Genomic DNA, 13,427 nt, shown 5'->3' with positions numbered 1-13,427 from the left:
GTGGTTCATATCTCTTGGGTCTTTCATTGATATGTTCAGTGTCTGTGCCATCCTCCTGGGAGCCAGGTCTTTGAGGGAGGAAAACCCATTTTTCTGTTTACTGCTCCCCCTGGTACATACTAGGGAGGCAGTCTATGCTTGCGGGTGAACAAATACCAAGGTGGATTGTCAGGGTACACAAGAGACAGTGCTCCCAAGGCTATCCTTGGGAGGCCCATGGAGGAGATGATCTTCCTAGAGGTCACTGGCTAGCCAGTATATTAGAGTAAGGAGCCACAGAGATATAGGGGACACAGAACAGAGGCATTCCAGGGACTCAGATGGCAACTTAATGCAGACTTTGATGGGGGAGCAGGGGCGTGTCACTGAGGCTAAAGAAAATAGAGGGGTGGTGAAAGGGGGAGGCAGGAAGCAGAGTACAAGGAAGACACCTTGCCTAGGAGCTTTGTGGGCAATGACCAAAAAGACCAGACTGTTTCAAGCCTTGAATGTTTTTCCTGGAGGGGTGCACGATGAAGCCACATGGGCCAGGAGGGAAGCTGCAAAGGAGGGAGGCAATTGATAAGGGCCCATCAGGGTGCTGCCTCTCCCACTGAGAGATGTCTTGTGAAGTCCCATCAGCTGGCTCCCTAAGGGCTTGGATCTTGAGAGTGCTTACGAGCAGAACAAGATCTACCCATAGTCTGGGGTTCCCAGCTGCAGGGCCTTATAGTACACCAGTCACCCATCACCCATCTGCCAGCATCCGCTCAGTACCTGACTACATGCCCATCTGCTTGTTAGCCCATGTCCCAGGCTCTGCCTCAGGTGCCAGGCACCAACAGGCTCTGGGGAGACAGCACCAGACAACCTTGAAAGATGGGTGAGCAACCTGGCTGCAGCCAGGTGACTAACTCTGCCTGAAGACAGTGAGATGGCTCTGAAGCCAGGTCTTAGAGAATGAGTCTGTGCCTGTACTTCCAGGAGCAGAGGAAGTGACAATCAGGATGGCTCCCAGGATGGGGAGAACCAGCAGGGGCCTGTCCATAACCCTCCACATGTGCTTCCTCTTCACTGCAAGCCCCAGCAGCGGCTCCACAGCCACCCCATAGCTCTGCCTCTGCCAGGCACACCCCTTTCCAGTCTGGCCTGTCAGACTGATCTCCTTGAAACATGCCTCCAAGGGCCCCCTCATCCCCAAAGCTGTTCACATCAAGCCCACATGCCCCCTTTCCCAACTTCAGCTGGCCTGTCCAGTGCTGCCTGATCTTCTCAGCCTCCTCAAGCTCAGCCTGCCTGTGTCTGCACACAGCTTTGGCTGTGCACTGGCCCCTTCTTCCTTTCTACCATCATGCCCCGCTAGAAATAGAGGTCACTACCGCGCAGCAGCACTGGGTATGTATTGGTGCTGGTCTCAGTGCTTACTTCTGGTAGCAGCCCTGGGCTCTAAGGATTGCTACCATATTGTGCAGATGGGGAAACTGAGGCAGGATACTTTCCCAGGGCCACATAATAGAAAAGCAGAGGAGCTGGGATCAGAGTACTACCTATGACCACTGCAGTGTGCTGTGTTGGTAGTCCTTAGCAGCCTGGACCACACCTGCCACCTGGTGCTGAAGGTGCCCTGCTCATTCTCTGTAAAGACACCTCAAGGATTGAAACATACTCTTGTAGAAGCAGAAGCCTAGTTTGGAGGTGTGCAAGTGGTCTGCAGAGCATTACTGGGCAAGAGGGGTCCTCAGCATCCAAGCTGCTTGCCCTATGACTGCCCCAACCTGCAATCCCAAACCCCAGGAGCAAGACAGGGTCTTGCTGGACTTAAGGGACAGGAAAGAGTTGGGATGCAACAACCCCAAGGCTTGAATTTTCCAGGAGAGTCCCAAGGTCTAATCAGTAATCCTGTTGTTCTGTTGAATACTGGGAATATTCCAGAAATAGCAGTGTTTTGGCTTCAGGCCCTAGTATGCTCCAGACTGCTCTGGGCATGGAAGATAGAGCAGAACAGAATTCAGCCCCTCTCTTGGGACATTCCTAGTCAGGGGAAGGCAAACACACAGGCACTGAGAAAGAAGTAACAGTTGGGATGAAGTGCCAGATGGTTATAAATGCTGTGGAGAAAAATAAAGCTAGCTACAGAGGAGAGAAAGCACTGGGAGGATGCAATTTATTTTATTTTATTTTATTTATTTTTTGCCAGTCCTGGGGCTTGAACTCAGGGCCTGAGCCCTGTCCCTGAGCTTCATTTGCTTAAGGCTAGCATGCTACCACTTAGGCCTCAGCGCCACTTCTGGCTTGTTCTGTGTATGTGGTACTGAGAAATCGAATCCAGGGCTTCATGCATGCTAGGCAAGCACTATACCACTAGGCCACATTCCCATCCCAGGAAGATGCAATTTTATAAGAACAGAGAAAATGGCATTTGTACACAGACCTAAAGGAAGCAGATTTCCTAGGGAAAAGCATGCTCAGGAGAGAGGGAATAGCAAGTGCAATGGTTCTGGGACAGACAAAGGCTGCTTGGGTAGGAGTAGAGGACTGAGGGTAGAATAGCAGGTGTTGAAGTCAAGACAGGTTAAGTGGAGGCTCAGTGAGCCAGAGCCTCAAGGCCATGATGTGAGGGTTTTAGCTTTCATGCCAAAGAGAAGAGCTACAAGTTTGTTGTTGTTGTTGTTGTTGTTTTGTGCCAGTGCTGAGGCTTGAAGTCAAGGCCTCATGTCTCTGCTGGACTCTTGCTTGTATCTAATATACTCTACCACTAGAGTCATACATTTGTCTCTGAGGTTTTGCCAGTTAAAGAGGGTATTAAGAGTCTTGTGGATGTGTTTGACTGGGCTGGCTACAATCTCAATTCTCAGATCTCAGCCTCCTGAGTAGCAAGGTGATTGTAGGTGTGAGCCACTGGTCACAGATGGACACCCTGGAAGATTTTGAATGGAGGCCAGACAAAATCTGATTTGTAAAAAGTTTTAGGTTTACTCTGACTGCTGCATTGAAACTAACTGGTCCAGGGTATGGAGGAAAGGAAGGGTACAGTTATCCTGCCCTGATAGTTGGCCTGGGAGGTAGCAGCAGGGGTGGGAAGAGTTGAAATCCTAAGTCATTTCCCAAGTATGACCAGCAGGGTAGAGAAAATAGCCTAGAGTACTCAGGAGATACAAGGCTAGATAAAATGCCCTTCATTTACCCAGCCAAGACCCAGGCAAGACACAGGTAGAGCAGGTTTGGGAGGAAACTGGGAGTTTGTTTCTTATTCCAGGCCACTTCTTGCAACATAGCAAACCAATTGTGTTTTTGTTTTTTGTTTTTGCTTTTTTTAGTGCCAGTCCTGGGCACTGCCCCTGAGGTGTTGATGCTGTTATTTGTTTTGCTCAAGGCTAGCTCTCTACTTCATGAGCCACAATTCCAATTCTGTGGGGATTTTTTTTTGCGGGGGGAGGGGACGGGAGGAGGATACTTAATTTGAGATCAGAGTCTTGCAGACTTTTCTGCCTGGTCTGGCTTTGAACTGTGATCCTTAGATCTCAGCCTCTTGAGTAGCTAGGCGTGAGACACTGGTGCCTAGCCAACAAACCAATTTTGTTGTCATTGTGTTTGAGATAGGGTCTGGTTTCATACCCCAGACTAGTGCCAAATTCTCCATCCTGCCTTGTCTTCCCTAGTGTGTATACCATCACACTCTGTGGCAAAACACTTTTGTCAAACTGTGTTTTCTAGTTTGGAAAGCACGGACTTTAAGTGGGCAAAATCAAAGAGATTAAATGTTTGAAGTTCCTCGGATGAAGTAATCTGCAGTTCTGACCAGCTATTTATAAACCTAACAAATACTTAGTGCAGTGAACAAAGCTGCCCTCAGAGAATGTACATTCTGGCTAGGGCTCAGGGCTGGTAGTAAATTAGCAACATAAGCAAGGAAGCTCCCTTGTGGGGAAGAAATAGGGGGCGCTGTGGAAAGAAGAACTCATAGTAAAGCGGTTGGCAAAGGTGATAGGCACAGAAGCTACAGATTGGATGAGGAGTTCAGGTGGACAGGCCCCCTGGCAAGGTGAGCTAGAGCAATCTTGGCTGTGCAAATAGGATCCACCACCAGGATTTATATATAGGAGCTACATATGCAGTGTGGACAGTTGCTTCACTAGAACTGCCATTGCTTGCAGGGTGCTGAAAAGACTGGTGGAGGCCTGTCCTCTTAGGTGATCATTTTGCCCCAGGTGTCTGTCCTAATATGCTGAGTGTTTGCTGAGTTGGCATCTGGGGAAGGGTGGGGGTGGGGAGATTGCTGGTCCAGCCCTGGCCCTGATGGGACCCACATGGCTCAAATAAGCCCAGATCCAGGAAGGAGATTGGCTGGAGGGGCTGAGCTGGAAACAAAAGAAAATTAGCAGATTGAATAGGCAGCAGCTTGCGGAGCACAAGGAAGTTGCTTTCAAGGAGTGAAAGGAAAAACACAGGAGTGAGCAAGTCAGCACTGTTGTATGCTTTCCTCGTTAGGCCCCACCCAGGACTCCTAAGTAGGGAGCGTCCTGGCCTTGAGTAAGGCCGGCCTGCCAGAGGCTGCTGCCGGGGTGTGGGCTGCTGGGCCAGCCTCTGTGCTTGCACAGCTGTGAGCCTCCAGCCAGCAGGCCAGGCTGTTTTTGGAAACTATCCCCAGACTCAGGAGGCCTTAGCAAGGCAAAGCGGTACAGCCTCAGATGAAGCCCCTCTCTGCCCAGAGTCTGACTTCTCCTTCCTTCCTGCTGCTTCCTCTCCCCTCCTAAGCAGAGAAGTCCTGGCTCTTCTCCAGGAAGCAAGGCCTGCCTGCCTCCTAGCCTCCAGCCCAGCTGCTCTTGTCCTGTCTGTCTAAGTCTAAGACTGCTAGGGTGCTGAGCAGGTGCTGGCAAGTGAGTCACAGGAGGAAGCCAGGTGTGCCAGCCCAGCTGGGCTCCAGCAAGGAGCCTGGGGCTGAGGTGCCTTGCCTGTGGCCACAGTGCACCTGCTGGACCTTATGAGACAGTGTTCTGTGAATTACCCTGCCTGTGCCCCTCCCCCTGCCCTGCAGCTCCCCTCTCCCCAGGGTTACACATGACATGGAAGGCCCAGGAGCTGGGAGCCTGTCTGTCTCTGCCCAGCAGTCCTTGCTGGAACTCAGCTGAGGTGATCCTAAAACCTGGTGCATGGGCTGGGCCAGGAGAGGTTAGAAGGCAGTCACATGCTTTTCCAAGGATTTCAGGGGCCAATTTATTCAGTGGATGGGCAGTTGCTTCACAGTTGAATGGGAGGTAGATTGACACATCAGCTCAATGTTTGTGTGGACCTTGTGGGGAATCCCTCTCTAAACAGCCTTACTGCCGGGTGCTGGTGGCTCACGCCTGTAATCCTAGCTACTCGGGAGGCTGAGATCTGAGGATCGTGGTTCAAAGCCTGGGCAGGAAAGTCCATGAGACTCTTATCTCCAATAAACCACCAGAAAACCAGAAGTAGCACTGTGGCTTAAGTGCTAGAGTGCTCACCTTGAGCTGAAGAGCTGAGGGACAGCGCCTAGGCCCAGAGCTCAAGCCCCACAGCTGACCAAAAATAAACAGCCCTACTGTAAGAGGAGGTTTTTAAGACAGAGAAAACTGACACAGGTGTCAGATGATAATGACCTCTTGGTAATTTTATTGGATAAGAACATGGTATTGTGTTTTTAAAAGGAAATAATGTTTAATGAAAATGGTATTGTTGGGGTTGTTGGGGATTGTTGGATTATTGGTGGGATCTTCTTGACCCTTTTGAGTGAAATAACTCAATGTTTAGAATTCTAGAGGAGGAAGGGGACATAGTGAGGGCAGAGGAAACAGGCAGGGCAAAACAAAGATGATTGTAGTTACCACTCAAGGATGGACAGGGGGGTTAAGGCACTGTTTCTCTCCATCATGTCTGTCACAAATGCCACAATGAAAAAAAAATGCCACAATGATAAGTTCAATGAAAAGAGAAGTCTGAAGGGGAGAATGGGCTGGCAGGTGAGAAGCGGAGGCGGGCACAGGCCTTCCCAGTGACAGAGGAACCCTTGCTCTGATTTTTGCACGAGAAAGAGATTTTTTTTTGGGGGGGGGGTCAATCATAGGGTTTGAACTCTGGGCCTGGGCGCTGTCCCTCAGCTCTTCAGCTCAAGGATAGCGCTCTCCCACTTGAGCCACAGCACCACTTCCAGTTTTCTGAAGTGGTTTATTGGAGATAAAAGTCTCATGGCCTTTCCTGCCCAGGCTGGCTTTGAACCATGATCCTCAGATCTCAGCCTCCTGAATAGCTAGGATTACAGGTGTGAGCCACCAGCACCCAGCAAGAGAAAGAGAATTTTTTGTAGATGAGAATACCTGTGGGTCTAAGAGGCCACTCACCTCCAAAGGGAGATGAGGACTCAGATGCTAGAAACGGTGTTACAGCCCACTGGTGTAAGCTGAAGATGTCCCCGACACCCATGCCCTCACTTCTTGAGTGACTGTCCTTTCTCCTCCGCAGCTGTCTTTACTCAGCCAGCTCCTGAGCCTTATGAGGCCATCATCCCTCAGGCAGTACTTGGTCTCTGAGCTTTTGCCACCCTTCCAGAAGCAGCAGCATAAAGCCAGTGCCGAGCTAGACCACAAGGTAAGCACCTGGCATCTGTCTGCCTCCATCAAGGCAGTGCCACTACGCGTAGCGGGAAAGGCAGGGCTGTCTGCATTGCACAGCCTGCGGGACCTGTGGCTGCCAGTCCTCCCAGAACCTCAGGCCATGCTAGGACAGAGGCCAGCAGGCTGCCTTCTATGTAGAGAGGAGATACTCAGCATCCTTCCAAAACCTGTAATTAGCACCCTGGCCCACACCATGCACTCAGATGTAAGGAAGGTTGTGTGTACGGACATGCAGGCCATTGAATCACCTGGCCCTGCTTGCGTGTGCTCTGTGAGAGCTCGGTCTTTAAGTAGAGTTTGGAAAGATGCAAGAGCCAAAATATGCTGGTGGAAGGGAGGAGGGAGTATGTTTAGAAGTTCAGAGAACATGTAGATAGGAGAGGGTAGCGCTGGGCTCAGCCTCCCTGCTGGTTCCCACTCTGACTGTGACTGAGGCTGAGCCCTTGGCTCACCCCCAGCTTCTCCTAATGGACCTTCCAGGCATCACCCAGCTTTCTCTAAAGCTAAACTCTGGTGGGAGTTGGGCAATGAGCTATTCCTGAAGCAGGAGGTTACAGAATTTGGAACAGTAAGACCTGTGGATCTCTGAAATGATAAATGTCCCATGTGGAGGCTTGAGAATAGATGCCGAGAGCCCAGCTCCCTGGAGCACAGGAGGGGTGCAGATCTCCACTGAGACTGAGGATGAAGAATGGAGATAGGATTCTTCCTAACCAGGAAAGCAGTACTTCCCAAACCACGGTCGGAGGTTGAATGCTGATGATCTAGAAAGCCAACCTTGTGGGCATCACTCTGCAAATCAGATAAATAAGCTAACTACTTAATGAACACAAATGAACCATTAAGAAGATATGCTAATCCCCAGGTGCAAGCTCCTCTTCCAGAACAGGTAGGGAAGGTTATCTTTCAGTCATGCTTCATATTAGTACATTTATGAGGCTTGCGGCCTCCCGGGAGTGTGTGAGCCGTCTGCATGGCCTCTTCTTCTCCTGTGCCAAGTATTTCCCAGGAAGCAGGGGATGGTTACAGAGGCCGGTTGTGGGACTCCAGAAAGAGACAGGGTAGCCCGTGGGGAGGTGTTCTGTCTGGGCAGGACAACCGAGGCTTAGGGGCAAGGGGAGAAAGGGAGATGAGAACAAAGAGGAGGCTGTGTCTGGTCTGGCTGAGTGGAGACTGTAGCCTCGAGGCAACCTGGACCTCACCGAGTAGATATGTGGTTCCTACCAGCCCGAGGCTTCCAATTGTCTCACTACATTTCTGAGTCTGTCTGGTAGTAGTGCAGGAGGTGTTCACAGGATGGCCTGAGGGGTGGGGATGAGCTGATTAAAGGCATCCTTTTACTTTGAGGGCTTTTCTCACTGTGAAAAGCTGTGAAAAGGCCTCTCCAAGTTAAACCACTGGTTGGCAGCCATATTGGAAATGACTGATTTGGTCTGTTAGCAGAGAAGGGCTTGCACATCTTTGGGCAGTCACTGTCCCAAACGGTGGTGCTGGTTGGGGACAGTGGAAGGGGCAGACAATGCTGAGGTAGCTCTCAGAACCCCTATACTACAGTGTATGAGTTTACTGGGCTTTCCTTCACCTTGTTCTGAGGGTGTGGTACCTAAGAGCAGATGAAGGCAAGAGTGGGGGTACATGGAGTCAGTGAGGATGAAGAAAAGTGTGAAATGGACCAAGTGCTGTCTCCTGTGCAGACTGGGAGGGGCCAGGCAGGGCAGGTGACTGGGCTCCACTCCCACCTCGGCTCACTGACTCCTCATTAGGCCTAAGTGTGTTTCATCTTCAAAGACAAGATGGGGCTACTCACTAGCCAAAAAGAGCCGCGGCGTCATCTGCCCTATTTTATAGGGAGTGGTGGTCTGGGCTGGGGATAAGTCTTTCATCCCCAGAGCTCAAAGTCTGCCATTTTGCCCCTTGAGTACAGTGGGGAAACTGAGACCAGAGTCAGGTCAGCTGGAGGTGATTTAGCAAGGAGGAAATGGCTACTTTCCCAGCCTCTGGGGCTGCCATACTGAGCCCCATCCCCCATTCCTCCTCCCCTGGCCAGTTCACTCCTGTCTGGGAGATTTCCTGCCCTAAACTGCAGGGGGTTGGTCACAGCCCTCCTCAAACCCTACAAATAAACACTTCTGCCTGGCTCCTCTCCCCTGGTCTCCCCAGCCTCCTCCTCTCTCACACTGTTCTCTCCTTGTCTGGCTAGCTAGCTAGACCGTGGGCACAGCCATGCCTCTCAGCCTTGCATCCTACTTCTGTCATTAGATAAATGAATTAATGAACAAAATGAATTAATTCTGTTTTAATCCCCCTTCTGAATGTTCTTCTACCTTGTTCTGTCCATCTGCTGTTATGCCACCATTCTGGAAACTGCCCTCCCTTTCTGCATGCCCTCTGACCAGTAATGGCCCCCAGGTCTCTTAATGTCCTTGTATTATTAAAGCTGAAAGCATTTAGGGCCTAGGCTTCTCTGAAGTGTTACCTGTGTGCGGAGAGCACCAATCACAGTACTTTGTTGGTAATTATAAGTTAGTGAGGTTCCTGCATGGGAAAGCTAGCCACGAGTACTTTAACAAAAGAGCAACACGCTCAGGCTTTAGCTCTGTGAGGGAGCAAGGAGGCTGGCAGGGGAAGAGCTGGTCAGGAAGAAGGGACAGGCTGGGTTCTCAAAGCTGGCTATTTGTCTCAGCTGGATCAAAGTTGCTTAGCAAATCATATAGAGAAAATAAGAACGTCCATGGACTCTCCTGCTTCTCCAGAAGTGGCTGAAATACTTTAAGCATTTTAAAGTGCGGAGCCATCTGGGCTGGCTATTCAGGAGGCTGAGGCAGGAGAATCCATCCCTCGAGTCCAGGAGTTGAAGGTCAGCCTGGGAAACATAGCAAGATACCATCTCTGAAGGAAAAGATAAAGAAGTGTTGAATCCGTCGGCCCTGGTCTGTCTAGTTTGAGCTGGGTTCACCCAGAGAGCATCTAGTAGGAAGATACTTGTCTAACATCCTATCTAGTAGAGCTAGATAGAGAGGATAAGACAGGTCTACAGAAGAGAGAGCAGTGCTTCAGAGCTGGCCTCCAGAGCTTCCCTTTGGTCCTCCCAGACCCTTATTTTGGCCCTAGGAAGACCAACATTGCACAACTTGATTCAGTTTGTCACTATCTCCTCCAAGCTACCAGCTTAGCAACTCAGAAGTAGGGGCCTTTTGCTTACTTTAAATGGACAGTGTAAATTGTATGTGGTCATATTTGGTCTGATTATGTTATGTCCAATCTCAGGATTATGATCCACTCACTTTTATTGAAATTGTTAAAATTGTGTCTTGCTAGACTTGCATTGCATACCATTTTTTCCACTGGCCAATTGGTCTTGCTTTTCTCCATTAAGAAATTATATGAGCCGGGCACTGGTGGCTCACACCTGTACTCCTAACTTCTTAGGATGCTAAGATGTGAGGATTGCAGTTCAAAGTCAGCCTGGGCAGGAAAGTCAGTGAGACACTTGGTTTTTGTTGTTGTTGTTGTTGTTGTTATTGTTGTTGTTTTTTAAATTATTGGTTGTGGGGCTTGAACTCTGGGCCTGAGCGCAGTCCCTCAGCTCTTCAGCTCAAGGCAAATGCTCTACCATTTATGCCACAGCGCCACTTCCAATTTTCTGTTGGTTAATTGGAAATAAGAGTCTTATGGACTTTCCTGCCTGGGGTTGGCTTTGAACTGTGATCCTCAGATCTCAGCCTCTTGAGTAGCTAGGATTACAGGCGTGAACCATGCGTGCCCAGCCAGTAAGACACTTAACTCCAATTAACCACCAGAAAATTAGAAGTGGTGCTGTGGCTCAAAGTGGTAGGGTGCAAGCCTTGAGATGAAAAGCTCAGGGATATCACCTAGGCCCTGAGTTCAAGCCACATGATCCTCCCCCCCACACACACAAATTATATGTATGTGTATGTATTTTATGTGTGTATAGGTGTGTATATATATATATATATATATATATATATATATATATCTTCTATGTGTGTAAGTATATACATGTTTTATGTATATACTTATGAAGGAGGATGCTGGGGATTGAACCCTGGACCTTTCAAATGCAAACCACATGCTCTGTCTACCACTGAACAATACCTCTGCCAGGTACTGTGTTGTTGGGAGTCTTTCCCTATAGAGATCTGAAAGGTATAAGGAATCAGGATCCTTATGGTAGAATGGAAAGTTTTCTCTAGTTGATTAAATGTGAGGTCTTAGAAGAAGTTAACTGACTCCCATGTGTGAGAGAAAAACTAAGGATGGGGAGGGAGGGTAGAATCAGACAGAAGTGAAGCACCAAGAGCCTAGCTCCTTTCCCTGTACACCTCCTCCTAGTCTGAAAGTGTTCTCAGAGAATGCCAGCCTGGAACACACTGAGGGCCGGGCATGGGGGAGTTTTTTGTGTGTGTGTGTGGTGTGTGTGTGTGTGGGGGGGGGTAATGGGACTTAAACTCCAGGCCTCATACTCTTGTTCAGCTTTTATTGATCAAGGCTGGCACTTTACCACTTGAGTCACACCTCCATCCACTTCCAGCTTTTTGCTAGTTAACTAGAGATATGAATCTCTTAGATTTGTCTGCCCAAGGTAGGTTTGATCCAGAATCTTCAGATCTCAGCCTTCTTAGTGTCTAAGATTACAGTATAAACCATCTGTACCAGGCTTGTTTTGTTTTGCTTTGCTTTGTGCCAGTACCAAGGCTTGAACTCAGTGCCTCCCTCTCTCCCTTGGCTTTCCTACTCACACCTGGAACTCTGTCACACCTGCAGCCTGGCTTTTTGCTGAATATTTTGGACATGAAGTCTCAAGGACCTTTTTGGCCCAGCTGGCTTTGAACAGTGATCCAGAGAAGTCAGCGTCCTGAATAGCTAGGATTAGAAGCTTGAGCCCCTGGCAGTCAGCAGAGCTGTCAGAGATTAGACTAAGCTCTGATGGCTGCAGTCAGCTTCCTCCAGGTGCGCTCCAGTAAGGTCCTGGGTAAGCCACGTGCTGCCGAGTCCTGGGGACACTTGTTTATAGAGATGCTTATTTTGAAAAAGTGATTTTATGGGAGTGCTCCTGAGCCTGAGAGTACTGTGCAGCCCTGCCCAGCTGCACAAACTCTGGACCTCCAATTAACCACCAGCCTGGCTTCTGTGGGGTGTGTAGCTTGCTGTGTGTGTTTGTGTGCAAGTGTGTTGTGAGCATCTACTGTAAATCTCTGTGGTGTGCTGTGTGTGTGTATTGAGAGAGTTGACGAACAAGTTTTACTGCTTTTGCTCTGCAAATGCAGACTGCAGCTGTTGGTCCCAGTGCTGGTGACCCTGCCAGCAGCTGTCTTAATGGGTGGTTGTGGTGGGGAGAGGCTGGCTCTCACTGCAGGGGCAGAGCAGGCCGAGACAGAGAGGGTGTCACGGCCCTCTGGCAGCTCTGTGCTTGCCTCTGCCCTCTCCGGCAGTCTCAACCCCAGCAAGGGGGCAGATATTCCTTGGGGCTTGGCTCCAGCACAGGCACCTCACCCTCAAAGACAAGTGGACCTAGAGTCTCTTTGTCTCCCCTGTGCTGTCTGCCTTTCCACCTGGTGAAGCATAGTCCTTTCCTTCCTGGCCTTTACTTGGCACAGAGAGAAGAGACTTGTCCTACTGCAGACTTGGATTAGGCCAAGGTTAAAAGTGTTGGAAGCAAACTGGACTTGGGCTGGATGCTGAGTTCACGCCTATAATCCTAGCTACTCAAGAGGCTGAGATCTGAGGATCATGGTTCAAAGCCCGGGCAGGAAAGTCTGTGAGACTCTTATCTCCAATAAACCAATAACAAACCGGAAGTGGCACTGTGGCTCAAGTGGTAGAGCACTACCCTTGAGCTGAAGAGATCAGGGACAGTGCCCAGCCCCAGAGTTCAAGCCCCACGACTGACCAGAAAAAAAAAAAAAAAGTGGTAGAGCACTAGGCTTGAGCAAAACAGCCCTGGTACAGTGCTCAGTCCCTGAGTTCAAGCCCCATGATGGACTCCCCCCTCCCCCCCAAAAAAGGATTTGAGGAACAGAAAATAGACATTCAGGACTCCTGACTTCCTCCCCTTCATAGTCTGTGGTTGGCTCTATCTTACTTCCTCCAAAATGAGGGGCACCAGACAAATTTTGACTGAGACCTCAAAACAGTGGCCTCTGGGAAGCTTACCTTGTAGGGTAGGTAAAGAGAGAAGAGAGGCTCAGGTCTGGGTATGGCAGGCCCAGGCCAACTGTGCTTGGGTCCTGAGAATTCTAGACTTTTTGCAAGTGCATAATGAGGGCTTAAATGACAAAGTTAAGACGGGAAGGTAGGCTGGAGTTCTTCAGGCAGCTTTTGATCCAACCCAGCCATCGGGCCTGTTTCTCTCCCTGTGTAGCTGACTCATCCGCTTCTGACCTAACAATCTTAATGGGTTTCCTCGGCTTTCATGTCCCCTTGGATGGCTCTGTGTATTGTCTTCCTCCCATGCTGACCTATCACATCATACTTAAGCCCTGCTGTGCTAAGCCTTTGCCAGCTGGCCCTACCCCATCTATGAGCTATATGCCTGCAAATCAAATGCCATTTGAATCCAAGCCATGGATGCCTTTCCCAGAACCCCTGCATTCTGTGACCATGGCTTAGCCTCAAGTCTCCTCCCCGCATTCCCCAGCTTGCCTGCATGTCCTTGGGTCCCTAGAGCTTATACACTCAAGGCCTGCCCATGGCAAGGTTCTGGTGGCTCATGCCTGTAATCCTAGCTATTCAAGAGGCTGAGATCTGAGGATCATGTTCAAAGCCAGCCCAGGCAGACAAATCCAACAGACTCTT

At 49.7% G+C, this 13,427-nt stretch overlaps 1 protein-coding gene across 6 annotated transcripts in view; it reads left to right on the top strand.

Annotated features, from left to right (window-relative positions):
- Fam178b (family with sequence similarity 178 member B) overlaps nucleotides 1-13,427 on the top strand; it is a 112,579-nt gene that overhangs the window by 86,098 nt on the left and 13,054 nt on the right. For all 6 annotated transcript variants that reach the window (XM_069988461.1, XM_069988462.1, XM_069988463.1 and 3 more), the window contains one exon: nucleotides 6,460-6,585. In XM_069988461.1, the coding sequence (XP_069844562.1) occupies nucleotides 6,460-6,585 (126 nt within the window). The remainder of the gene's footprint in view (nucleotides 1-6,459; nucleotides 6,586-13,427) is intronic.

This window comes from Dipodomys merriami, unplaced genomic scaffold, assembly GCF_024711535.1.
Source record: "Dipodomys merriami isolate MVZ:Mamm:240054 unplaced genomic scaffold, mDipMer1.0.p SCAF_36, whole genome shotgun sequence".
NCBI classification, from domain to species: Eukaryota; Metazoa; Chordata; class Mammalia; order Rodentia; family Heteromyidae; genus Dipodomys; species Dipodomys merriami.
The sequence above is the reverse complement of the archived record's forward strand: the minus strand, read 5'-3'. Positions and strand labels throughout refer to the sequence as shown.